General features: G+C 46.9%; 1 protein-coding gene across 10 annotated transcripts in view; it reads left to right on the top strand.

Moving 5' to 3' along the window:
* Cacna1e (calcium voltage-gated channel subunit alpha1 E) overlaps positions 1-24,221 on the top strand; it is a 455,810-nt gene that overhangs the window by 372,349 nt on the left and 59,240 nt on the right. For 6 of the 10 annotated variants that reach the window (XM_051147602.1, XM_051147598.1, XM_051147603.1 and 3 more), the window contains 16 exons: positions 1,223-1,276; positions 1,933-2,022; positions 3,309-3,518; positions 4,219-4,331; positions 6,329-6,441; positions 6,747-6,878; positions 7,325-7,397; positions 8,292-8,409; positions 10,488-10,555; positions 11,835-11,932; positions 16,198-16,254; positions 17,411-18,064; positions 18,459-18,772; positions 20,983-21,142; positions 22,285-22,414; positions 23,094-23,153. In XM_051147602.1, coding sequence (XP_051003559.1) covers positions 1,223-1,276; positions 1,933-2,022; positions 3,309-3,518; positions 4,219-4,331; positions 6,329-6,441; positions 6,747-6,878; positions 7,325-7,397; positions 8,292-8,409; positions 10,488-10,555; positions 11,835-11,932; positions 16,198-16,254; positions 17,411-18,064; positions 18,459-18,772; positions 20,983-21,142; positions 22,285-22,414; positions 23,094-23,153 — 2,444 coding nt within the window. The remainder of the gene's footprint in view (positions 1-1,222; positions 1,277-1,932; positions 2,023-3,308; positions 3,519-4,218; positions 4,332-6,328; positions 6,442-6,746; positions 6,879-7,324; positions 7,398-8,291; positions 8,410-10,487; positions 10,556-11,834; positions 11,933-16,197; positions 16,255-17,410; positions 18,065-18,458; positions 18,773-20,982; positions 21,143-22,284; positions 22,415-23,093; positions 23,154-24,221) is intronic. The other 4 variants (XM_051147606.1, XM_051147600.1, XM_051147607.1 and 1 more) reach the window with 2 other exon arrangements.

Here is a 24,221-nt window from a genome sequence, read left to right as displayed (position 1 = left end):
TTTTATATGCAGGTAGAATTATACTAATGGCTTTACCCTTTTCTACTTGTCTCTTACGTGTTGTAAGTGCTTAAATTAAACCATTGTTTGGTAACTGCTGCAAGCTTTTCCCCAACAGCTTGATCTTTGGAAAGGATTGTCAAAGCAAAACTCAACCCCATCACTCTTAGAAGGTCGCCTTGGAACCAAAGAGACATAGGACAGAATAGGCTGTTTTGTTGGTCCCTTTGAAGGGGATGCTAGTGAGGCTTATGCATGTAAGTCAGTAGAAAATAAAACTCATCTGTTGATGGTACCTCGCTGATGACACTGCTCCTGAAGAGAGGAGCCTGGGAAAAGAGACTGTAGGAACTATGTGATACCTCTTTACATCTCAACAAAGGGTTTTATATATTCCAGCCCTAATGGGTCCTTCAATTTGCTGGCACCACTGCGCATTCAAGAATCAATTCTGACACTAAACATCATTGGAAGATAGCACAGACCCTACAGGTTAAAGCCTTAGTCCCAGAAGGCTATCTCTACTCCAAAAGCCAGACAGTGGGGATTCCAGCTGGGCCTCAAGTCGGCCTGGCCAAATATACATTTGGAACTTCTTACAATCCCTGCCTCTCCTTGGTTCAATGATTTATTTTTAAAGACTAACTTCTAGACTGCAGGAAAAGGATACTTACTGCTTAATATAAAGTATACAAACTCAGAAACAGTTAAGTCACGGACACACAGGATAAAGTATAGGATGAGGCTCACCAGCCTCCAAGCACACTGAAGTGTTTGCTGACCCAGAAACTCTCAAAGCCATCGTTTGGGAAGTTTGTTGGATTAAACTGATGGCCATTGGTAGTAAATCTGTGACTCCAGGCTGTCCCCTCTTCCTCAAAGATAGGGATTGGGTATATAAAGTCTACCTCTCTGATCACGTGGTTGATTTTTTCTTCTGGCAGCCAGCTCTTATCCTTAAGTCATCCAGGGCCCTTTCCTGCCTTGAGTCATCTCATTAGCTTACAAAAGACATCTTTGTGCCCGGAACCAGAGACAACAACCACACACATATATCTTGGCAAGGAGGCTCGGGTTCTCTTCCTGACGAAACCCACCATGAGCTCTGAACTCCTTTTACTCTCTATGTCACCTTTAGCCAGAGCTGTCCCCGAGAGATTTCCATTTTGCAAAATAATTTGGCATTTACAGATAATTTATGAAACCATTTGTTTCCATACAGAGGAAGTCATGCTTGCTGAAGAAAATAAAAACGCTGGGACATCAGCCTTGGAAGGTAAGGAAGGGCTGCGCGCTGTGCTTCGTTATTATTTGCCCTCTTAGGCGGTGGCAATCTTTCTTGATCAAAAAGGAGAAAGAAAAAAGAGGGGAGCTCACTGGGATTTGAAACACAAGTCTCTCTGTAATAAAATCCCTCATGCTTTAAAACGATGAGAATTGAGTCACAGATTTAAATGCCTTTTAAAGTGATGGAAATGAAGCCTAAGAGTTGCATTGTTCCAGGGCACATGATTGATAGAGTTCAATGAAAAAGCCCATGATACAACTGATGGTCTATGACGGGATCTTCTCTTAAAATGTATGGGGAGCATCTTGGGACCACTTTCATTCCTGGCAAGTGCCAGTGTTTATGAAGAGCCAGAACAAATAGATAAGGAGAGTCTGTTTACCCACTACCTGTAGATTTAGATAAACTCCAACTGGGATCCAAACCCCATGAGCATCCACAGGTGCTGGCACGCACGCACGGCACTGGGCACCACCAGTTCTGTAGACTTCAGATTGCTATCACCCTGGCTCCAGTATTAAAGACCAACACCTGTGTCACAGGGCCCTTGCACAAGGCCTCTTGCCCACAGCCCTCAAGGTTTTGTCCAGGATGATCTGGGTGTACTTATGGCCTCTCACTGGCCTTCCCCTTCCCTGGCGTAGTGCTTCGAAGGGCAACCATCAAAAGGAGCCGGACGGAGGCCATGACCCGAGACTCCAGCGATGAGCACTGCGTTGATATCTCTTCTGTGGGTGAGTGATCCAGTTAGACCTTCTTTTACTTCTCTGGATCTCCCATGAAAATGAAGATCCTGTCTGTTGAGAAGAACCACAAGGAGGAGAAAAGAACCCAAAAAGGATCCAGAACTTAGGGACATAATTAAGGGAAGGCATGGGAATCTAACCTAGAGGACAATGATTTACAGAAAAAGATGAAAGGACCAGGGGATGCTGTGTGTCTGAAACTCGGGCCTTAGGGTTCTCCAAGTGTGACAGATGAATCTCATTTGCAGATGTGCCCTCTCTCTCCTGGGTGTGACAGTGAGAACCCACGTGGGGATACAGGTTGAGTACCCCTAATCTAAAAATCCAAAATCTGAACTCCTCTAGAATTAGAAATTTATTTATTTATTTTTTTAACAATGCTGTGGCAATGGAAAATTCCATACCATGAAACTTTGGTTTCTCCTACAAAGTTACTTAAAATATTATATAAAGTTACCTTCAACATATGTATCTGAAACATGTATCTGAAACATAAGTGCATTTTATTTGTATCTCCACCTCCAAGATACTGTATCACGTTAAAAGCTGGTAGTGTGATTGTTAAAATGATACCCTGAAATCTGAGCTGCTTCTGGTCCATATATTTTGGATAAGGGATACTCAACCCACATTTTTCAGGGATCCTCAGGACCTATTTCTTCTAGTGACCCACACGGGAGAAGTTGAAGCCATTTGCTTAACCCTAGTAGCACCAATCTACTTCCATCATGTGAAACTTAAACTAATTCCTTTTAACAACCCACTGATGTGACTACAGTTCAATCCTAGGTTCTCTTACAGATTCTGGCTGATGACAGGTTTTTTCCTCCCCAGAAAAAAGGGCAGGATCTCAATCCATCCTAAAAAGCAGAAGAGACTTACAGAGCCCATTACTGCTTTACGTTGGCAGTGGCAGAACTATCACAAATGCAGCAGGAGGATTCCGGTGTCTGAAGCATATTTAAAAGCAGAAGGGCAGAGAGAAGCCCGATCTGTTACAGATATAAGCACGCTCCTGTTAGGATTCGAGATGCTGGGTGTCTGCCTGGTGTCCTGCTTGGGCTTGGGAGTCTTTCAGTTTCCTAGGACTTGAGAGTGCCTGGAGAGGAAAAGCAGGGTCTCGTCCTGTGGAGATTACTTAGCCCAAAACATAGGGGTTGCCCAGGTCTGCAATGTGGCGGTCACCTTGCCCTGGTACTCAAGCTGTCCAACTTGCCCTTGGATGCCACCTGGGATGTTCTGTAGTCTCATTCTTCCTCATTTCCCTTCCTTAGGCACACCTCTTGCCAGAGCCAGTATCAAGAGCACCAAGGTAGATGGAGCCTCCTACTTCCGGCACAAGGAACGACTTCTGCGTATCTCTATCCGCCACATGGTCAAATCCCAAGTGTTTTACTGGCTCGTCCTGAGTGTTGTGGCTCTCAATACTGCCTGTGTGGCCATTGTTCATCACAACCAGCCCCAGTGGCTCACTCACCTCCTCTGTAAGTGGACAGCAGCTGCTATCCTCTCAAGGGGGTGGCTTGGCTTTGTGTGCGGATGACTGTAGGGGCCTAAAGCATGCTAACTGTTCACACTGAGGGAAGCCAACCTGCTGCGAGGGAAGATGGATTCTCACACAAGTGCTCCTAGCCTTCGTTATCAGGTGGGGTAAACAACCACTGCTGATGGTTAACACTACCACAACCATGGTAACAACAAGTTAGAGTCACACCTTGGGTCCTAGAAGTTTCTTATAGGGGTTCAGAGGTATTAAAAAAAAAAAAGAATCACTGAAAACAGGGGGAAAGTCCCAAGAACAATGGATACAGAGAACAGAGCAAAAACGGACATAGTAAGCCTGATCTGACTATGACTGCCTCTGGGTGTGAGTGATGGCCAGGAGACTGTTATGTATCATTACAGAGGAAGATGCTCAGCTCTGTCAGCTGAGCCATGGTAGAGACCTTCCTTCTCTGAGGCCATCCTCTGCTCGAAGGCCATTGATAACTCTCCTCCTGTCGCTAAAGCATAACTGTTGGTTGGGCCAGGACTCATTGCAGCTCAGCAATCAGGCTTTTCCCAGTGCTGAGCTCTCACCCGCTGAGTTCTGGGGCTTCTCCCTCTAAGGGGCGTATATAACTAGGAGAGTGGAGGAGCTCATACCATCCATGGGACAAATGGTTCTCCTTTTACTACTTTCAGACTATGCAGAATTTTTGTTTCTGGGACTCTTCCTGTTGGAGATGTCCCTGAAGATGTACGGCATGGGCCCACGCCTCTATTTTCACTCGTCGTTCAACTGCTTTGATTTTGGGGTAAGCCCTCGGAAGCCTGCCTGTCCTTCTGTCTCGTGTTGATAGGCCACGGTTTTAGATAAGCAGCTAGGTCTGTCACTCGGCGTGAGCACTGAAGTCAGGAATTGTAAGGGGAGCATGGGTGCAATGAGATAAACAGGGTCCAGAAGTAAATGAGTCCTTGCCAGGCGAGGATTTGTTTGGTTTTAAAAAAAAAAAAAAACCCTTTGAGTTTTAGTGCTTTTATTGATGTATAGCACATATACTAAAGAGTGTACATTTAACTGTATTGCTCAATGAGATTTTACAAAGCTACTCATAGCCAGAATTTTGAACCACTTATTAACTTGGGTGAAGTCTGGGAGTGAAGGACAAAGGACTTACTTATAGAGGTGGCTTTAGAAGAAAGAGGTTACCCATTTGTTTATTTTCTACTTCACTTTAAAATGAGCATAATTGTCTAGCTATATGCCCTCATATGAACTCACACACTCTTGTGTTAGCGTGACTCCGTGCAGAACATTTCATCCAGCTGTTTACTTTCTATGTATTATTTAAGTGTGTGTCCTGTTTAGTAGTGTTCATACACATTTATTTCCTGTGCTGTTTACAGGAGTCCTGAACAAGACAGGAAGGTTAGGAGTTAGGCTGCCCTCTACACAAAGCAATAGAGACTGTGATGCTCAGCCCACATACCTGGTTTACAAAGTGGCAAGACCATAGGTTTCTGAGCCACATCTCTTTCTGCCAACCCCATTCCTTTTTCTGCCAAACCTCCAGTCAGGTGATAAAGACTCTGAGACCTTGCCAATCTACATTTTCACCAAGAACAGACGGTTCTGAGTACAGGCAATTTTCCAGCATAATAGCTAGTAAGAGACCATTTTAACCTTGGTTTTCTCATATACATATTTTCCACCATTGCTTTGAGGACCCATTTTCATTATTTCTCCCAGCCCAATGGCTGCAGCATAGCCAACATTCCATAACTGCATAATGACAGCACAGCACAGAGCCAGCCATAGTGGCATGCTCCTGAAATCCAAATTCTCAGGAGAGTGAAACCAAAGGATCACAAGTTCAAGGCCAACCTTGGCTATGTAGTAAATTACAAGCTGACCTGAATTAGTGAACCACTGTTTCAAGAACCAAACATTTGGGGCCATGGAGAGATGACTTAGTGGTTAGGGGTCCTTACTGTCCTATCAGAGAGCTCCACTTGGGTGTCTAGCACACATTTCAGGTAGGTGACAGCCACCTATAACTCTAGCTCTCGGGAGGTTCTACGGGGTTTGGCCTCCGGGTCACCTGCATTCACATGTACACCTGCACCTACACATAATTAAAAGTAATTTTAAAAACCTACAAAAAACTGCAGAAGTTGAAGCTGTACAGTGTTGCCTAAGCATGTGCAGAGAAGGCCCTGGATTCTCTTCCAGTTTCCATAAACAACAACAGTCTGGAAATGTTAATTGCAATCATGACTTCCCATAGCGATCAGACTCTATGTCAACAAAAGCACTATTACATCAGGGACTGTAGGGCCTCAGTTCCTGAAAGATACTGAATGTATCGGCACCGAAGTGTTCTGAGCAGGGCTACATACAGTCTGGAGTGATGAGAGAATGTGGCCCCTTTCTGAGATTTCCATATTGGAACACAACCTGAACTAATTCAAACTAGCTTCTATGATTTGGGTACCACTCTGTCTGTGTTTCCAAGGTGATATGATACAAGAACCATTGCTAAGGCCAAGTCAGTAAGCTAGTGCCCAGTGAGCACATTTACAGTGAGGAAGGAGAGGAGGACCCACACCGGGAGGGGGGTAGCGGGGGGGTGGTTTTGTTGTTTTGTAGCCATTTGGGGGTGGGGGGGTAGCTTCTCAAGTTTGTAGCTTAGAATAAAGTCTAGCTGAGGAAGGGAAGTCTCAGTTTTACCAACACCTAATTAGAGCTGATGACTAAGTACCAAGATGCTCTGTCTTCCCTGTCCCTCTTCTCACTGGGCTTGTCTCTTAGGTCACAGTGGGCAGCATCTTTGAGGTCGTCTGGGCCATCTTCAGACCTGGCACATCCTTTGGAATCAGTGTCCTGCGAGCTCTCCGGCTCCTAAGGATATTTAAAGTGACCAAGTAAGCGATGGCACCTGGACTCTTCGCAGCCCCTTTGAGGACAGAGCTCCCATTCCCTTCTCTTCCTTGCTTTCCCCCTCTCTGCTCCATCTCACACGTTCTTCAGGTCTCCCTTCCCGAAATACCCAAACTAGAAAACTGACAACACACCAAGTGCCACGTTTCCCAGGGGAGGATCACGCTGCTACCACCTCTTCTTCACGGATGCAAAGGCAGTTGATCTCAGACTTACAGGCAGATGGCAAGCTGGCCTTGGAGATGACTTGGTACTGTGCCATAGATGTAACCTTGTCTGGGTTTCACAGGTATTGGGCATCCCTCCGGAATCTGGTTGTCTCCTTGATGAGCTCCATGAAGTCTATCATCAGCTTGCTCTTCCTCCTCTTCCTCTTCATTGTTGTCTTCGCACTCCTAGGAATGCAGCTCTTCGGAGGCAGGTAAGGGCTAGGGGGTGGGGCTTGCCATCCAAAGGAAGCTCTGGTTTGTCTCATGCCTGGGAGTACCAAAGGGATTAATTTGATTTGTTACCATCCTGCTTGCTCTTGGCCTGAATAGTCTTCTGATGAACTTGAGAAGCAAACGTGCCTCCGCTGTTAGCACAGATGCTGAAAACGGTTCTTGTCGTGGGACCTATTCCTTTAATGCTTTCTGTGAAATGATCAGTGCAGAGCTTCCTAACTGCAGATCAACCCAAACTCTGTCTTCTGACTTGTGGCTTTCAAAGCCTGTGATTTTTTTTTTCAGAAACATGGGTTACCATCTTCATAGAGCATATGGAACAGAGAGCAGTAAGGGGGGGAAAAAAGAAGTAACGAGAACTGCAATCTTGAGACTGGGGAACTCAATGAAGGAGATTTCTATTCTCACTGAATTTCCTTTCCAGGTTTAACTTTAATGATGGGACTCCTTCGGCTAATTTTGACACCTTCCCTGCAGCTATCATGACAGTGTTCCAGGTATGAAGCCAACTGATAGCTCAGAAGTACTGTGTGGGGACCATCGGGCACACAGAGTAAGAGGCAGTGTCTTGTGTGTTAAGGCTCCTGTTTTCCTTCCCAGATTCCATCTCAGAGAAAGTGTAGTATTCCTGTTTGAGGAGTCATTACAACAACTCCTCAAACCCCTGTGCCTCTGCTACTACCAGCAGAGGGCTTTAGCACAAACATCTAGTTGACCTTCTCCCCACACCTGTGACTTAGCAAGACATTGAGTCTGGGACATTCAGTCACAAATTACGTTTGTGGTTTGTCTAAAATCTGAAGTATTTCCTGACCTATATTCAGTTTAATGAGGTAATGGGATATGGTTCTACTACGGTCTCAAAATGGGAGGAACAATTTTTTTAAAAACTTTTTTTTTTTTAAGTCATAAGGAAAACTCAACATCAATAGTATTTTAGAATCTGCCGGGTGAAAAGAAATATGCTGCTTAGGCAGAATATGAGGCTGAGTCAGAACCCAGTTTCCAAACTGGAATCATGTGCTTTCCCCAAGAATGCTGTTGTCTTAGGAATGATCTGTTGTCACCCCTGGATCAGTCAGGAGTGAGCAGACCACCAGCCGTGTCTGATTCCTACAAGGCCTGACCAGCCGGGGGTGGGAGGGGCTGGGAAATGTGAGGACTGCGAATATTTCTTCTTGTCCTCTTTCCATGACGAATGCCCATCATTTTCTTCCATATAAAAATAAGACTATGTATAGAATGGTTTTCTCTCCTACCTTAGCAGGAAGTCAAGCAAGGGGGTAGATAGAAAAGAACCAGCCCTGATATTTTACCCTTCATATTGGGCCCATCTTCTCTGCCAACCCAGAGTTTTGACTTGCCTATTGTTGCCCCCCCGCCCCCCGTAGATCCTCACAGGAGAAGATTGGAATGAGGTGATGTACAACGGCATCCGCTCTCAGGGTGGGGTCAGCTCAGGCATGTGGTCTGCCATCTACTTCATTGTGCTCACATTGTTTGGAAACTGTATCCTCTTAAGTTGCTCTTCTGTATTCTGGCTACTACCCTGAATCACCATTTGAAAAGGTGGTGGTGGTGCTGGTGCTGGTGCTGGTGCTGGTGCTGGTGGTAGTGGTGGTAGCAGTGATATGGATGGGGTAGGCAGGGTGAAAGGACATAGACAATGCTTACTCATACTAAAGGAAACAAGACTTTCATTTTAAGGACTTTTGTATGCTAATTCTGTAAAGAATAAAAGCATTAAAAAGATGCAATTACCTAAATCTACAGAATATACAAGTAACAAGCTATGTTGAATGGTTGGAGATACTACAAGGTCTGTAAAATATGTGAGGCCTGAGATCATTATATTTTGAAATAGTGGGCAGATGATAATACCAGTAGCTTAACTACATATTCATTTACAGCAGAGCCTACCATGTCATAAACTTTCAAAATAAATAGAAGGGCCATATTAGTGCTAATACCATCAAGAATTGGTAGTTACTGTGTTGATGTTACCTGTGAAAGATTTTTTTTTCCTGTATAGACACTGTTTCACTTATTCCTTACCTTGTAAGACAAAAGAAAACACCAGACCGCACCAAATCAATACAAAACTCTAAAGAAAGAATAATACTGAAATTCTATAACTTTGAACCCTATACCTAATGTTCTAGTTTCTACTCTGTTGCTGAGGGGAAAATACCCTGATGAAAGTGGCTTAGTGGGGGAGGTGGCTACTTGAGCTCACAGTTCTAGGCTCTGGCCCATCATGGTAAGGTGGCCAGTGCAACAGGAACTTGAAGCAGTCGCCACACACAGTCAAGGGCAGAGAGGAACGACGCTTCTTTCAAACTACTGCTGCTTTTGCTTCTCTGCTATAGTGCCTGTTACATGGCAGTGGGAGCTCCACTAAACCCTACTTTTGTCAGGGTATTTGATCATAGCAACAGGAACAAGACTAAGACACTGGTTAAAAAAAAATCTAGAGCCAGAAGACTGAGGTTTGGATCCTTGGGGCACTCTTCGCCAGCTAGATATGTGGTCTTCAAAAACGTGCTTGCTCTTGCTAAGATTTGGTTTTCACAGACCAGGCTGACCTAAAACTCAGAAATCTGCCTGCCTCTGCCTGCCAAGAGCTGGGATTAAAGGCATGTGTCACTATGCTTGGATTAAATGCACTTTATAAACCGTGACTATTTGTATAATCATTAGGTATCTGGAGGAGTGACACTCATCTTGAATTGGGTTGTAGAGCACAGAGGGTGCTCTGAGGTTTCTGCATTTGTGTATAAAGCCTCACAAAGAAAAGATGTTCTTTTCTGCTTATTTCCTGAGGACTTCTAGCGATGGAAACAGACTATAAACTAGATGCGAGGAATGCAAAGGAAGAATCTATCTGATACATAACAGAAAAGGGCAGCTGGTTTGTTACAATGGCTGCCCCTTGAGTTTGCTGCTACTCTGTAAGTAGGCAGAGCCATCGTTTTATGCTAGAACCAGTTTCATGTTCCACAGTATATGGGCCTCAAACAAAGACGACTGGGACTTCAGGAGTCAGTGCATGTAATAGGAGTGGATTTCAGAATGAATCATGTCCATACTGTGACGTTGGCCAAAAGACTTCTGGGAGCTCTCTGGGACCCCAGCAAGAAGAGTGAGAGAAGTCAGCGCACTATTGTAGAAAGCTCCTGAACTCCTTTCCTTCTGTTTTTGAGGAAAGAGTAGCAGGGTGCCCATTGGTATAAGTGGGATTCCAGCCTTCCAGGAAGGAGAGATGAATGACTGACACTCACTTCCCTGCACATCTTGCTCACTGATCCTTTTCTTGCCTATTGCTATTCATCGAGGCCGTAACTGTCTGAAGGTGATCTCACCCTATCGGCCCTCCCAAGTGTCTTTGCTTCAGCAGTATTTTTGTTCTATGTAAAGAGGAAAACTGTGGAGGGGGTGGGGGGGGGAAGACATAATACCCCCTTCCTCTCTTGTGACCCTTGGCAGCTCCTCGCAGTGTTCAGTCAGGCAGGCCTTGGAGGTAACCTCTCAGCCTCACTGCAGCCTTTCCCTTTTCTAGCCTGCCCATCCTTAACCCATACCCACAGACACACTGCTGAACGTCTTCTTGGCCATCGCTGTGGACAATCTGGCCAATGCCCAGGAATTGACCAAGGTGAGCACTAGTTTCCAAGACAGTCTTCTTCTGGAAGTGCTTAGATGGTTGGGGAGCCACAAACCCTATGCAGGAAGCCTGGTTTGCTTTCACTGAGTTCATGAGCTGGGATTCAGCATGGGTCTCTCATAGGACATAAAAAAAAAATCAACTTATGTCTGTGAGCCCTCAGATAAAGCCTTCCCAGAACTTTGGAATATACAGAGCCAAGGAAAATATTAAAACACCGGATGGATTTTAAGCTCTGCCTCTGCCACCTATGGTGGTGTTATGACCTCAACTATGGTTGAGGTCCTCAACAGCTTGGATATGAGAGTGGTCAGGGACATTGAGGCTACTACATTATGGCTGCCAGGGTCATCCATTGGCCACCATCATTCTAGAGAAGTTTTTAATTAAATCACATACTACCTTTCTCAGAGATAATCACTTTTTTCATGGGATTCTTCACTCCCAGGGAGGGGGCAGTATTAATTGCAGTGGCATGGTCCACAAAATGGGTAAAAAACATCTTGTCACATGAATTTAGGAAGGTACATAACATCTCAAGGAGTTCTGAACTTTTCCCATTGGATCTGTGATGTGTTACCTGCTATTTTTCACATCTCTTAAAACCTCAGCTCTATGATATGAGAAGGAAAATACCAGCTTTGGTATGTGGAAAACTGGCTTTGAGTCCTAAATATGTCAGTGACTTTCAGTGTTAGTCTTGGAGAAAGCACTGGTCACCATTAATATGCCTTAAGAAGGAATGACATATCTGCCTATGTGCCTGATAGCATCACAGCCTCACAGCAAAAGTCAAACGAAATGCTGTGTGTGGAAACCATAGCACACTAGGAGGATGTGTATAGTATAGCCCTTCTTAGTCACAACCTGGGCAGTTTTCCTTGGTATCATCACTTCAAACAAGAATATAGCTGAGATGGGGCTAGAGAGATGGCTCCACAGGTGAAAGTGTTTGATACTCTTCCAAAGGGCCCAGCTTTGGTTCTAAGTGTCATATGGAGTATCTCACAACTGCTCCTAACTCCAGTCCCAAGAAAATCCAATACCCTCTTCTGGTTCCCATGGGAACACACATACCTAAAAATATGAGTAAAGAAATGAGACCTTGGCCTGGGAACCTGGAAGCTATGCAGGCAAGACTCTACTATAGCGTTATACATTTTCTTTTGCTTATTTCAACCTGCTTGGTCTTCAAAGCTCCAGGGGAGGAGCAAAGGAAGCTACCTGCCTTATGGCAATCCCCAGTAAAGCATCTCTGCTTTGTGACTAGGATGAGCAGGAGGAAGAAGAAGCCTTCAACCAGAAACATGCACTGCAGAAGGCCAAGGAGGTCAGCCCGATGTCTGCTCCCAACATGCCTTCCATTGAGTGAGTAGGCCCTCTGAACCCTGGGATGCTGGGGATAAATCTAATTCATCAATGCCTACAATAATCAGTTGCAGGAAGATACCTCCTCTGTTCCATGAACTGGTCTTAGTACATAATACAGTGTTACAGGGCAGCTAACAAGAATAGTGTATGTGTGTGTGGTAGGGTACCATTCAGGTAAATCCAAGGAGGACCCTCTGTACAAATAGAAACCTAAACATACTGGAGGTAGTCATATGATGTTCTGGGGAAAAAAACTGTTCCTTCAGTGTGGCTTATAAAAACTGTGGAGAATGGTAGATAGTGAGGCCAGAGAAATTGGCACGAGCCAATGCAGAGGTCCTAACCCCCAGCTGAAGGATTAAACATTTGTTCAAACCAAAATCATGGGAATACTTAATATTGAAGGATGTAGCAAATGGTTCCCACTTTAAAGTAGCATTCTCCTCCATAGAAAATGGGTTGAGGGGGCCCAGCATAGCAGCAGTAATGCACAGCTGACTGTTAAAGTGGGTGATGATGCGTTAGACAAGGGAGGTAGCAAACAGAGGAGATGGCAGTTCTGCTCAGTCTATATTTTGGAATAGGAGCCAATGGGAGACATATATGGATTAAATGCAGTAGGAGTAATAAAAATTTCTCACCAGTTTTATGGTTTGGGGACCTAGCTAGCCGCCTGGAGGGTGGGGACATTTATTGATACTTTAGAGGCAGCGGAAATCCAGAGCTCATTCTGGCCACATTGAGTGTGAATGCTTCTAAGGCATCCAAGTGTGTGAATAGGCTATTGGTTATGAATCTGGAGCATAGAGAAGTTGGGATTAAAATAAAGATTTGAGGGAAGTCATTTGCATTTAGATGGTATTTAAGCCATCAGTGTGGGTGAGCTGACCCAGGAAGAGTGGGGACAGGGAAAGAGTGGAGCTGAGGACAGAGGCTGAGCATGCGCTTCTCTGGCAGAGGAGAAGCCGGGGAAAGAGGTAGGGGAGTGTAGCCAGGGGGACAAGGAAGGAACAGAGGAGCATGGTGTCCCAGAAGCCTGTATCATAGTGGCATGCTCTTGAAGGACTGCCACTTTCAATGGGGACAGACAAAGGACTAAACAGATTTGGCAAAACAGAAGCTATTTTAGTGGTCTTGCTAGTAGCCTGGCAGGAACATTGTCCGGATGGAACAGAATTGAGAGTGAAGAGGAGGTTGATACAGAAGAAAGATTACATTACCAGGATCACAATCTGGATCTGTGTTCCATGGGAGAGCTTGGGGAGCCAACCTGGGCTCAGTACAGGCCTGGCCTCTGAATTGGTTGAGGAGAACCACAGAATTCCTGATGATAATTAGGGCATGCATGAGGCTTGTGTGCAGGGTCCTGTCACATCTGTCAGGACAGTGGCAGCCCACTGAGAAACAGAAATATATCCTGAGCTACTGGCCCCTGTGAACCATTGCTTAAAGCTGGAAGGGAGGAACTTCTGAGCCCCCTCTGCCTCACTCACCCATTGGGGCGCTCCCCATTCTGTGTGGTGCCCCCTTATCTATTTTACTATTGATTTATATTTGCTTTTCAAAGCTCTGAAGGTGTGCTATCTAAGTCCCTTATCTGTGAGTATGAGAAAAAAAAAAAAAAAACCATTAAATGCCAGACAACTCTCTTCCTCTTCAGAATATCCTCTGGTCTTGAGTAATTTCTACCCTGCTCCTCTGAACTTAATTTTTTTTTTTTTTTTTTTTTTTTTTTTTTTTGCTAAAATTGCATATACACAGGTATCCAAGAATGCAGATGGAGGGGACTGGCTGCCGCCAGGAGTGGGTGGTTCTATTTACTGAGACTAGGAAGCCTGGGGCGGGGGATAAGGGTGGAGAGATGTGATTGGAGATGATGCTTGGCCAGAGTAGAAGCTATTTGTGGAAGGGAAGAATGAATGAACTGTGGGTAGGCACAGGGCTGTGGGAACCAAGTGGTGAACACCAGTGCAGAGTAAAGATGAAGTAGGTGCCGCAAGTATCCACAATAAGATGACACCAGGGCTTTGGTTACTGTCCACATGCCATGTGGTGTGCACTGCTGCTAGGAGTGATCTCAGGGGATGGGTGCCTTGCTCTGGTGTGCAATTTAGACAATGGATTTCTGGCATGCCATGCAAAGGGCGTCATTACAAACCCAAGTGTCCCAGTGTTAGCCCTAATTCTGTTAATAACATGTTCTGTGGCCTTAAAGAGAACCACTTTGGACCTCACAACCTCTGTTTCCCTGTTTGGAATGAGAAGAACACCCACTCTTTCTGTTTTACAAGGCTATTATGGGGTGTATGCAGATCACATGCACATCAGTTGGGGTTAGTGATTACTTCTCTGTGTGGTTTTGGGGTATGACTGAAAATTTAGAATGTTACCTACCTAAGTGGAGAGATGATGTCAAGTGTCAAGTATATGTCTGGCTATATGAAAAAGATTAGTTTCTCTTTTACTTGGAGTATGTGTGTGTGTGTGTGTGAGAGAGAGAGAGAGAGAGAGAGAGAGAGAGAGAGAGAGAGAGAGAGAGAGAGAGAGACAGAGACAGAGACAGAGAGACAGAGAGAGAGACAAAGAGAGAGACAGAGAGAGGCAGAGACAGACTGTGTGTACATAAAAGAAATAGAAAATATACCTGTAAGAAAAAATGTGTGTAAGAAAGTGTGTTAGAGAGACAGAAAGTTTGAAAGTGTATGTATGTGTGTATGTGTGTGTGTGTGTGTGTGAGAGAGAGAGAGAGAGAGAGAGAGAGAGAGAGAGAGAGAGAGAGAGAGAGAGAGATGCTGTGTATGCATAAAAGAAATAGAAAATATATGTGTAAGAAAAAATGTGAGTGAAAAAGTGTGTCAGAGAGACAGAAAGTTTGAAAATGTGTGTGTGTGAAAGAGAGAGAGAGAGAGAGAGAGAGAGAGAGAGAGAGAGAGAGAGAGAGAAAGAGAATCCTTCCATATACTTACTTATACATGTTCTTGGAGGGCTGGTATTTGACTATTTAAGAATTTACAAGTAGATGGCATGGTATGCTTCCCCCAGTGGGTGTGCATGCTGCCTGTCTAGAGTATATGCTTCTATTTCTATATGCTACCCGTGCCCCCGCCCCCACCCTGTGCCCTGCTGTTGTACAGAATGCTGCTGTTGAGGGATATGTATTTTGCTAAGGAGCTCACAACATCTTCACAAGGATGTCTATATCAATGAGTGTTTGTGGGCACGCATGTACATTTGTGCTTCTTTCAGATACTCCCAAAGAGGTGTAGACTGGCTGCCTCTGCTTCCTCTGCCCTGCCCTTGTGTGAGGCCCCTTTCCAAATGCATGAGATGTGACAGCTGAGCCGAGGTCTTTTGCCTGGCATGTTTTACATTGATGAGGGTCTTCTCAGATGAGGAACATCATTTTCTACACCCAGCAGGGCTCTTTGAGCTGGAACAGGGTCCCCCGGCTCAAGGACTAGAGCAGGCTCACTCTGGGGACATCTGAGATATCTTGCCCTGCACCCTAGCCTTGGCCCTGTGCTGACACTCCTTTCTCCTTTTGCAATTTATATCTATCCCATTACTCTGATCAATCCTTAAACCTGCATCTGAAAGGACACAATGTGCATGGAGAATTAATGTTTCTTTAAACCAGTCTCAGAAGATCTGTGTTTCACCCAGAGGGATAGAGCAAACCTTGAGGGCTTCTCAGTCAAGGCACCACTCACCTCCTGTGGCCTTTGAGGTGGGGCCGTGTCCTTAGTTTTGGGCTGCTCTGTAACCTCACCGGTGTGCTTGGCAGAGCATTTGCTTCCTCTGTGCTCCATAAAGTTGATTCAGGATCTGCTACAGTGGGGAATGAGCCGCAGGCCACACCTGGGTGAATGTACATTGTTACCTTTGAAGTCACTTTGCGGGGGGGGGGGGGGGGCAGGTGATACCAAGTGGCTCATGGAAATAGGACCCCAGAGGGTGGCTGCGTGAGCTCAGTGGGGCATGGTGTCTAAACATTAGAAGGTCTAGTCTACATGAAATAGCCTGTTCTCTTGGACTCTGCATGTGTGCTTCAGAATCAAGATCTGTGTACGTGCACATAGCAAGGACTCAGAAGTCATGGTGGGAGCGCTGTAGGTGGGGAGCAAATGGGACCAAACAAATACACAGAAGCCCCGTGCACATGAAGACGACTCTGGCTTCTCTCTGGACGTCTGCTGGTGGCTGTGGGGCTGGTGGGTCCTAGAGGTTGGGGTGGACTGAACCTGTTCGTTTTTCTTCCCCAGAAGAGACAGGAGAAGAAGACACCACATGTCGATGTGGGAGCCGCGCAGCAGCCACCTGTATGTGTGTACCGGTCTGCGTGTTTGGGAGTGGTTCCGTGTGGGCATGGGGACAATGTGTTTGTGTCCTTACTGTGGACGAAGTGACAGAAAGAGTAATTGTCAGCTTGTGTGCCCGGGTGTGTGGGTGTGTACGCGTGTGTTCTGTGCACATCCGTGAACATGCCCCTCTGCATTCAGCGTGTGCTTCTATCAGTGTGTCCACAGTACGTGGTTGTACGCATGTTTGCCCTTGTGTGTGGCCTGAGAGTTGGCATATGTTCGCGTTGGTAATTAGTGTCAGTGGGTGTGCTTTTCACGTAGGCAATTGTGCACATCTCTGTGGGGGCCTTGGTGAAGGTGCGTGTGGGTCCATGTGCAGTTGGTGGGTGTGTGCCCATGGGCACGTGAGGGAAGGAGTGGGTGTCTGCCCTTCCTGCTGAGGAGCCCACGCCTGTGTTCTGTATGTCATGTTTGTGTGTTCCTGCTGCCACGTGAAAGCTCATTAGGCCTCTGAGCTGAAATGCTCGACAGTAGTTCGGGTGTGGACCACTGGTGGTTTCTGTGAACATAGTCTTTTGTAGGTTTCTTTAGAAGCCCATGGTCCCTTTACTTTCCAGGTACGCTGCCATTGTTAGCACACGGGGCTGCTTGCCACCGCCATGATCTTTATTGATATCTGAACATGGTGTATCTCAGCCCATTCTATTCCAGGCTAAAATCTGAGAGGGATGGAGAGGAGGGGACTTTCTGACCTTGAATAAAGGGCCACTGGTTGGGTATATAAGAGACTCCAACTGATACCCTCAATCAAAGGAGTAGTGGGGAGGGAAGGCCAGGCGAGTCTCTGTATTGCCATTCTCACTGGTCTTGGGGACATTGGGCTCAGTTCTGGGCTGACCCATCCATCCTTCACCACTCGGCCACTGCCCTGTAGAAGTGGGGACTGGAGTGAAAAGTACCCTATACAGGACTTGGAGATATTGGTCTCATACCTCTCTCATACGTGGCCTTTCTGCTCTTTGCATCTCTGTGCTTCTTGTCTGAGATCCTGGCCTCTCCCTTTTAGCTCCTTCACCCTGTGACCCCTGCTCATGGCCCCTGTCAGCTGCCATCTCTGACTCTCCTATGTGCTACCAGGTTCTGATTATAGCCCTTGCCCTTTCTCCTTTGTCAGGAGGGAGCGGAGGCGCCGGCACCACATGTCGGTGTGGGAACAGCGCACCAGCCAGCTGAGGAGGCACATGCAGATGTCTAGCCAAGAAGCCCTCAACAAAGAGGAGGCCCCGCCCATGAACCCCCTCAATCCTCTCAACCCACTGAGCCCTCTCAACCCACTCAATGCTCACCCCAGCCTCTATCGGAGGCCCAGGCCCATTGAGGGCCTAGCCCTGGGCCTGGGTCTTGAGAAGTGTGAAGAGGAGCGCATCAGCCGTGGGGGTTCCCTCAAGGGGGACATAGGGGGGCTGGCCAGCATCCTGGACAACCAGAGGAGCCCCTTGTCCTTGGGGAAACGGGAGCCACCATGGCTGACCAGGTCTTGTCATGGAAACTGTGACCCATCCCAGCAGGAGGCTGGGGGAGGAGAGACCGTGGTGACTTTTGAGGACCGAGCCAGGCACAGGCAGAGCCAGAGGCGCAGCCGGCATCGCAGAGTCAGGACTGAGGGCAAGGAGTCTGCTTCTGCATCCCGGAGCAGGTCGGCTAGCCAGGAGCGGAGTCTGGATGAAGGTGTGTCCACTGAGGGGGAGAAGGAACATGAACCTCAGATCAGCCATAGGAGTAAGGAGCCGACCATCCATGAAGAGGAGAGGGTCCAGGACTTGAGGAGGTAAATTAGTCTCAGGAGGGCACTGGAGGGAGACAGTTCAGGACTGTGTGAGGAACTCTGTGACAGAAACCATTATGGGCCTCAGTTTCCCCTTTTTATGAGATGGAGGTGATGTCAAGACACCATCTAAAAGGCACAGATTAATTTAACAGGCAGACTATCCCTTTGGAAATGATGTTCTATTCTGGAGCATCTCCGCTGAGAGTGGGGCCTGGATGCATGGGTAGATGGGAATCAGTCAGTGGGTGTGACCTGCCCACAGGTCTGGATAAGGGATGGAAGACAGCACATGCTGGTGCTCCGCAGCAGGCCTGCTCAGCCTCCTCTCCCCTTTCCTGTCAGCCATTCTAAAACAGTTTCTGAAACATGGCCATCTTCTGCTCTTTCTTCTCAGGACCAACAGTCTGATGGTACCCAGGGGCTCTGGACTGTTAGGAGCTCTTGATGAGGCAGAAACACCTTTAGTCCAGCCCCAACCCGAGGTGGAAGTGGGGAAGGATGTGGCTGTGACGGAGCAGGAGGCTGAAGGCAGCAGTGAGCAAGCCCTGCTTGGGGACGTACAGCTAGATGTGGGCCGGGGCATTAGCCAGAGTGAACCTGACCTCTCGTGCATGACAGCCAACATGGACAAGGTGACCACGGAGAGCACCAGCGTCACAGTTGCCATCCCTGATGTGGACCCCTTGGTGGACTCAACAGTGGTGCACAGTGAGTATAGGCCCTATTTTGTCACCCTCACCCCCAACTGGAGCTGGGGACAACTGGCTCTGGGGTCCCTCTAAAAAAAAAGTTCAATAGAAAGCCATCCCAGCAGGATGGAAACATTTTTCACAGTCATGAGCCAGTGTTCTCCTACAGAGTTAGTTTCCTTCACTTCAATTTTGTACTGTCGAATTTGGTCCTGTGGGTCTTCAGAGAGGTTGCACGTGGCTCTGTAAACCAGTTATGTCCTGAGGTAAACTGATGGCATCCTTGTGACCTCCTAGATCTTCTGGGGGATTCCCCTGGGGTGGATTAGCATAATGGTTCTTGCTCTGATTCCTGCTCTGCTCAGTCAGTGCTCTCGGAGGAAGCCCTGCATCTCTGGAGGCCTCTGTGTCACATATAAGGCAGGAGCATTGAGCTAGGTGGTCCCTGGACATCATCTTTGCACTAATGTTTCAAGACTATTTATTATTCATGATCATGTTTCTCTTTCCTAGGAGCCCTCAGCCACACTTCCCCATCAAAAAATCCTTCATGCAGATGTTAAGCTAGGAAACACTGACAGGAAACACAGAGGAAAAGCATTTAACCTACTATACCACTTGGCGCTGTACCCACCTTTCCCTGAAGCACACCTCACTCTTGTTTTCCTGTTATTCCTGTCCCCACTCTGATTGGGTGTATTCCACATCTACAGTAGTCCAATGTCCTGTTTCTGCATTGTCCTACCCCAATCCCTGCCTTGTGTCTCACCTCTGCCCTAACCTGAAATTTCTTTCCTGCTTTAATTCATTCCCCATCCTGAGACCTGAACCCTACACTTCCTCCCTGAATTAACAACGTACTTTCTTTGTGTCCCCAAATGTCATCCCTGTGTTAATACTACAGCCTGCCCCTGTCCTCACAGCCTATCCCTGCATGAATCCACACCCTGCCCCTGTCCTCACAGCCCATCCCCGCATGAATCCCACCACTGTCCTGTGGTCATAGATTATGGCCATGGGATTCCGTTAGTGCACATTTCCCTTCTCTTTCCATAGTCTTTCTTCCTTCATGGGACAGTCTCCTCATCTTCCTGTCTGCCTTTCTACAGCTGTTTCCCTTCCACTCTTACCTCACATTCTCCACCCTCAGAAATGCCAGATCTGCGTTAAAAAAAGTATATCTCCCATGCCCAGTGCTTGCCGAGATTGCTTGGACATGTTTCTGGATTCCAGAATAAGAAGTGCTTTGGGCCTCTTTTGTGAGAAACATGAACTTAACCATCTCTGTGCTCCCAGGCTAGGGCTAGTGTGTGGCCTTGGTCATAGCACAGTGTGTGACAGGAAGGCTTTCAAGTACAACCTATCACATAGCTATTAGAAGGCTCCACCATAGGCCAGTGCCACAGAGGTTTGCTCCTTAGCCTGAGTCTCAGGGCAATGCCCTCCTTGGTCACAGAGTGGTGGGGGTGGGGTGGTTTCCTAGGCCCTTCTCTTCACGCTGACAGACTCTGGCCCCTGACTTGAGCATAGAAGCAGAAGGTAGCCACCTGACGGTGCTGTGTGACCCCTGGCTGCTTCGCCCCTCCCCCCATCAAGTCCTAGAACACAGTCATGGGCCTATATTCACATGAATATTGTATTCTCATTTCTATATTCATCCTGCTGGAGAAGGCACAGCCAGAAAGGCAGTGTGCTGAGAGTAATGGTTTATTGAAATCTTCCACTGCAGAGATTTTTTTTTTCTGAAGGGTATAGGATCTCAAATTTAGCTGTATGGCCTTAGGAAAGGGATGTAGACTCTCTGAACTTCAGTTTTCCTACCTGTATAGTGGGAATAATAACATAGGCCACTTAGGGTTATTGATATGAAAGTTCAGTGGGTGAGCCCAAAAAGAATGTGCAGCTTAGCTATAATTTCTAAACTGTTGCAACCTTTGTAGCTGCAACAGCCTTGCTGTTTCCTAGACTATAAAATTAGTTAAGCTATAAAAGGAAAATTATGGTTATTATTTCTATCATACAGAAGGCTACAGTATATACCATGGGCAAAGGTAGAGGTGAGAGGAGGAGAAGGACTTGACACAGTGTGAGGGGAACCCCAGAAGCTGTCAGGGTATCTTCCCAGGACCATCCTTAGCATCCCGTCCTAGCCTCTGTGCTGTTCCCAACTGAAGCACGAACCGGGATGTGTGAGCAGGTTTCTGAAGAGTTGAACTTCTCTACTTGCAGTTAGCAACAAGACTGATGGAGAAGCCAGTCCCTTGAAGGAGGCAGAGACAAAGGAGGAGGAAGAAGAGGTGGAGGAGAAGAAACAGAAGAAGGAGAAGCGGGAGACTGGCAAGGCCATGGTGCCCCATAGCTCTATGTTCATCTTCAGCACTACTAACCCGTGAGCCACGCCCCTCTTGCACCCCTACTCTGATACTAGGACAGCCAGCCAGTACTGGAGCCAGCCTGGGATGATGGAGAGAAACCGAGGGAACCCTGTCATCTTCCCAAGTGCCCTTGACAGGGGCTAGCTAGATAGGGAAATATTTGGAGCCCAGTAGGTAAGGTCGGGCGTTAAGTCAAATAGCCTCTCATCTCTGTGCCCATAGTTTCTAGGGTAACTGAAGACTGAATACAGAATGATACAGAAGTGTCACAGGAAAAGACCCTCCCCCTAGTCTTTGATCAGTAGTTAGGATAAGGAGAGTGAAGGTAATCTCCTTAAGGATGTCTTTAGACATTCTGGAAGAGGAAAGCCTATGGACCCTTAGATGATCAGACATCTGTTGGAATCCAGGGTTTGGATACCACTGTTCTGCACGTAGAGTTTTGAAAAGATCTTTCTCCCCCAGATCAGATCTAGAGGCATGAAGAAGGAGTGTTAGAGAGGAGTCTAGAAGGTTAGATTCAAGAAACATCGGATTGAGAAAGAGAATGTGCCATATGCCCTGGAACTGGCATATAGACCAGCTTCTGAGAAAGGAAGACAAGGAGACCCTCAGGGGTGGCGTGGGCAGCATTCAGTTGGCCTGTAGGAGGAGAGCAAGCTGCGCTAAGTCACCAAGTCATCCAAAGTTGTAGCGTAGCATATAGGCATTTCCACCAGAATAGTCAGGAAGCCATGGAAACACGTGTTCCTTATCAGGGGATTTAGACCCAAGATCTGTTTTTGTGTTTCTTGGTTCTTTATAATTTCCTGGGTAGGTCCTGCTTTCACTGCTTAAAGGGAGAAGACTCTGAGATGCAACAGAGGGCACCCAGTGTTACTGGAGGCTGTGTAGTCTCACGTGGCTGTTCCTCATGTCTCAGTCATGTGTGTAGATAATGAATCTCGGCTGGCGTGACATAGCCTTTTCTCCAGGGCCTGAAACCAAGGGGTGGGGCTTGAGAAATTAAATTGCTCTTCCCAGTGGCTTCCTTTGGCAAGGGACGGCTATCTGCAAGAGGCCACTGTAGCTTTATGGGAAGAACAAGGGGGCAGGCATGGGAGTGATGCAGGTTGAGTGCAACCAGGAGATCTCAGCAGGATTCTCTCACCCACAGGATCCGCAGAGCCTGCCACTATATTGTGAACTTACGCTACTTTGAGATGTGCATCCTCCTGGTGATTGCGGCCAGCAGTATCGCCCTGGCAGCTGAGGATCCTGTACTAACGAACTCAGAGCGTAACAAAGTGGGTGCACAAAGGCAGTTTGCCAGCTTTCTTGATGCCGGGGGGGGGGGGGGGCGGGGAGTCTACTCTATCCCAACAAGCTCTCCCCTCTAGCATCAGAGGCGAATCAAGATAGGGTGACAGAAAGGTCTCTGGGGATAAGGAAGAGGGAGAAACTGTGCCTGCTCCTCAGAGATAAGGACAAGCCATTTCCAGAGAAACCCCCACACCCACCACCACACTGCAGCAGCAGGCTTGACACACAGAGCTAGCCAGGCTTCTGAGAGGCCTCAGTTGGTACTGGAGCGACTGGATTTAGGATCTAACATAGAGGCATAGGTGATGTGTGTGAACGCAAGGGGACTGCAGCTCCATCACAGGTCATTGAGGGTACCCTACAGGCCCTGAGGGAGAATTTTATGGGGGCAATTCAGACCCTAGAAGTTACAGTTATGGCCAAAATGGAAGGGATATAAAGCCTCTGGACCATATGGCTCAGTCAGGCTCCCTGATTCCTTCTTCCCTGTGTTTACTTCTCAGCCCTGCTATAGATAGTATAGAGATTCTCTCACTGTGTCCTGGGGTGGGAATCTAAGGAGATGGGGTGCTCACCCAGGATGGTCTAGGTCAGTGGGCAGGTGTTCCTAGAGCTTGGTGATCTTACACAATCCTTTCTGTTTCGTTCCTATGTGTCTTACAGGTCCTGAGATATTTCGACTATGTTTTCACAGGCGTGTTTACCTTTGAGATGGTTATAAAGGTAAAAGCTTCCAGGAAAAACAACCTTGGCTCTGGACTTCAGTTGTACCACTTGTCCGCTCCTTTAGTTTAGGGCTTTTTCCCAATAATGCCATCTCGTATTCCCATGGCAGCACCAAGAGAGCTTCTGCCAAACTCTGTCTAGCTTCGGTGTCCTCTGTGAGGCACAGCTGTATCGATATGACTAAATAACGTAGCGCTCTCCTCACAGCGGTAGTAGGTGAGCACGCAGCTTGAGGGTGGTGAACCTCAGCAAGTGGATTGCAGACTTATGCTGAGCATGTGTCCAGTCAACAGGTTAGGGAGATATCTTTCCAGACTCCATCTAACTCCAACCCTCTCCCTCTCCCCTCTAGAATCCTAACATCCCAACAAGACTATCTCATTCCAAGGTTTACCTGTCTGGGGTTTCTACCCATCCACGTAGGCAGTGTTTGTAGCTCTGGGACACAGAGGAAAGAGAGAATATGACAGGATTCTGTAATGGCAGAAAAATCTAGTCCACTCCTATGTGACTTAGAGGAGGTCCTCACTGTAAACTGGAGAAGTTGGAAGACCATGAGAAGAGGCTTCTGTCCTCATCATTATCCATAGAGCTTGCTGGATACCCTCCTTGCTCCTCAGGCCCAGAGTGGGTTTAGCTATTTTCTTAGTTAGGGTTTCCATTGCTATGAAGAGATACTACAACCATTGCAACTCTTACAAAGGAAAACATTTACCTGGTTTATAGCTCAGATGTTTAGTCCATTGTCATCATGTCAGGGAGCATGATGGTGTGTAGACAGACATGGTGCTGGAGAGATAGCTGAGAGTTCTACATCTGGATCCTAAGGCAACAGGAAGAGAACAAGACACTGGGCCTGGCTTGAGCATTTGAGACCTCAAAGCCCACCTCCAGTGACACATTTCCTCTAGTAAGGCCACACTTACTCCCAAAAGGTCACACCTCCTAACAGTGGCACTTCTATGAGCCTATGGGGGCCGGTTTTGTTCAAAGCACTATGGCTATAGAGACAGTGGCAGTACAGCCCTTGCCATTAGGAAGCAAAGCCATGTGTAGGTATTACTT

This window comes from Acomys russatus, chromosome 6 (genome assembly GCF_903995435.1).
Source record: "Acomys russatus chromosome 6, mAcoRus1.1, whole genome shotgun sequence".
Classification (NCBI taxonomy): Eukaryota; Metazoa; Chordata; class Mammalia; order Rodentia; family Muridae; genus Acomys; species Acomys russatus.
Note: the sequence above shows the minus strand (reverse complement) of the source record. Positions and strands in the feature narration are given on the sequence as shown.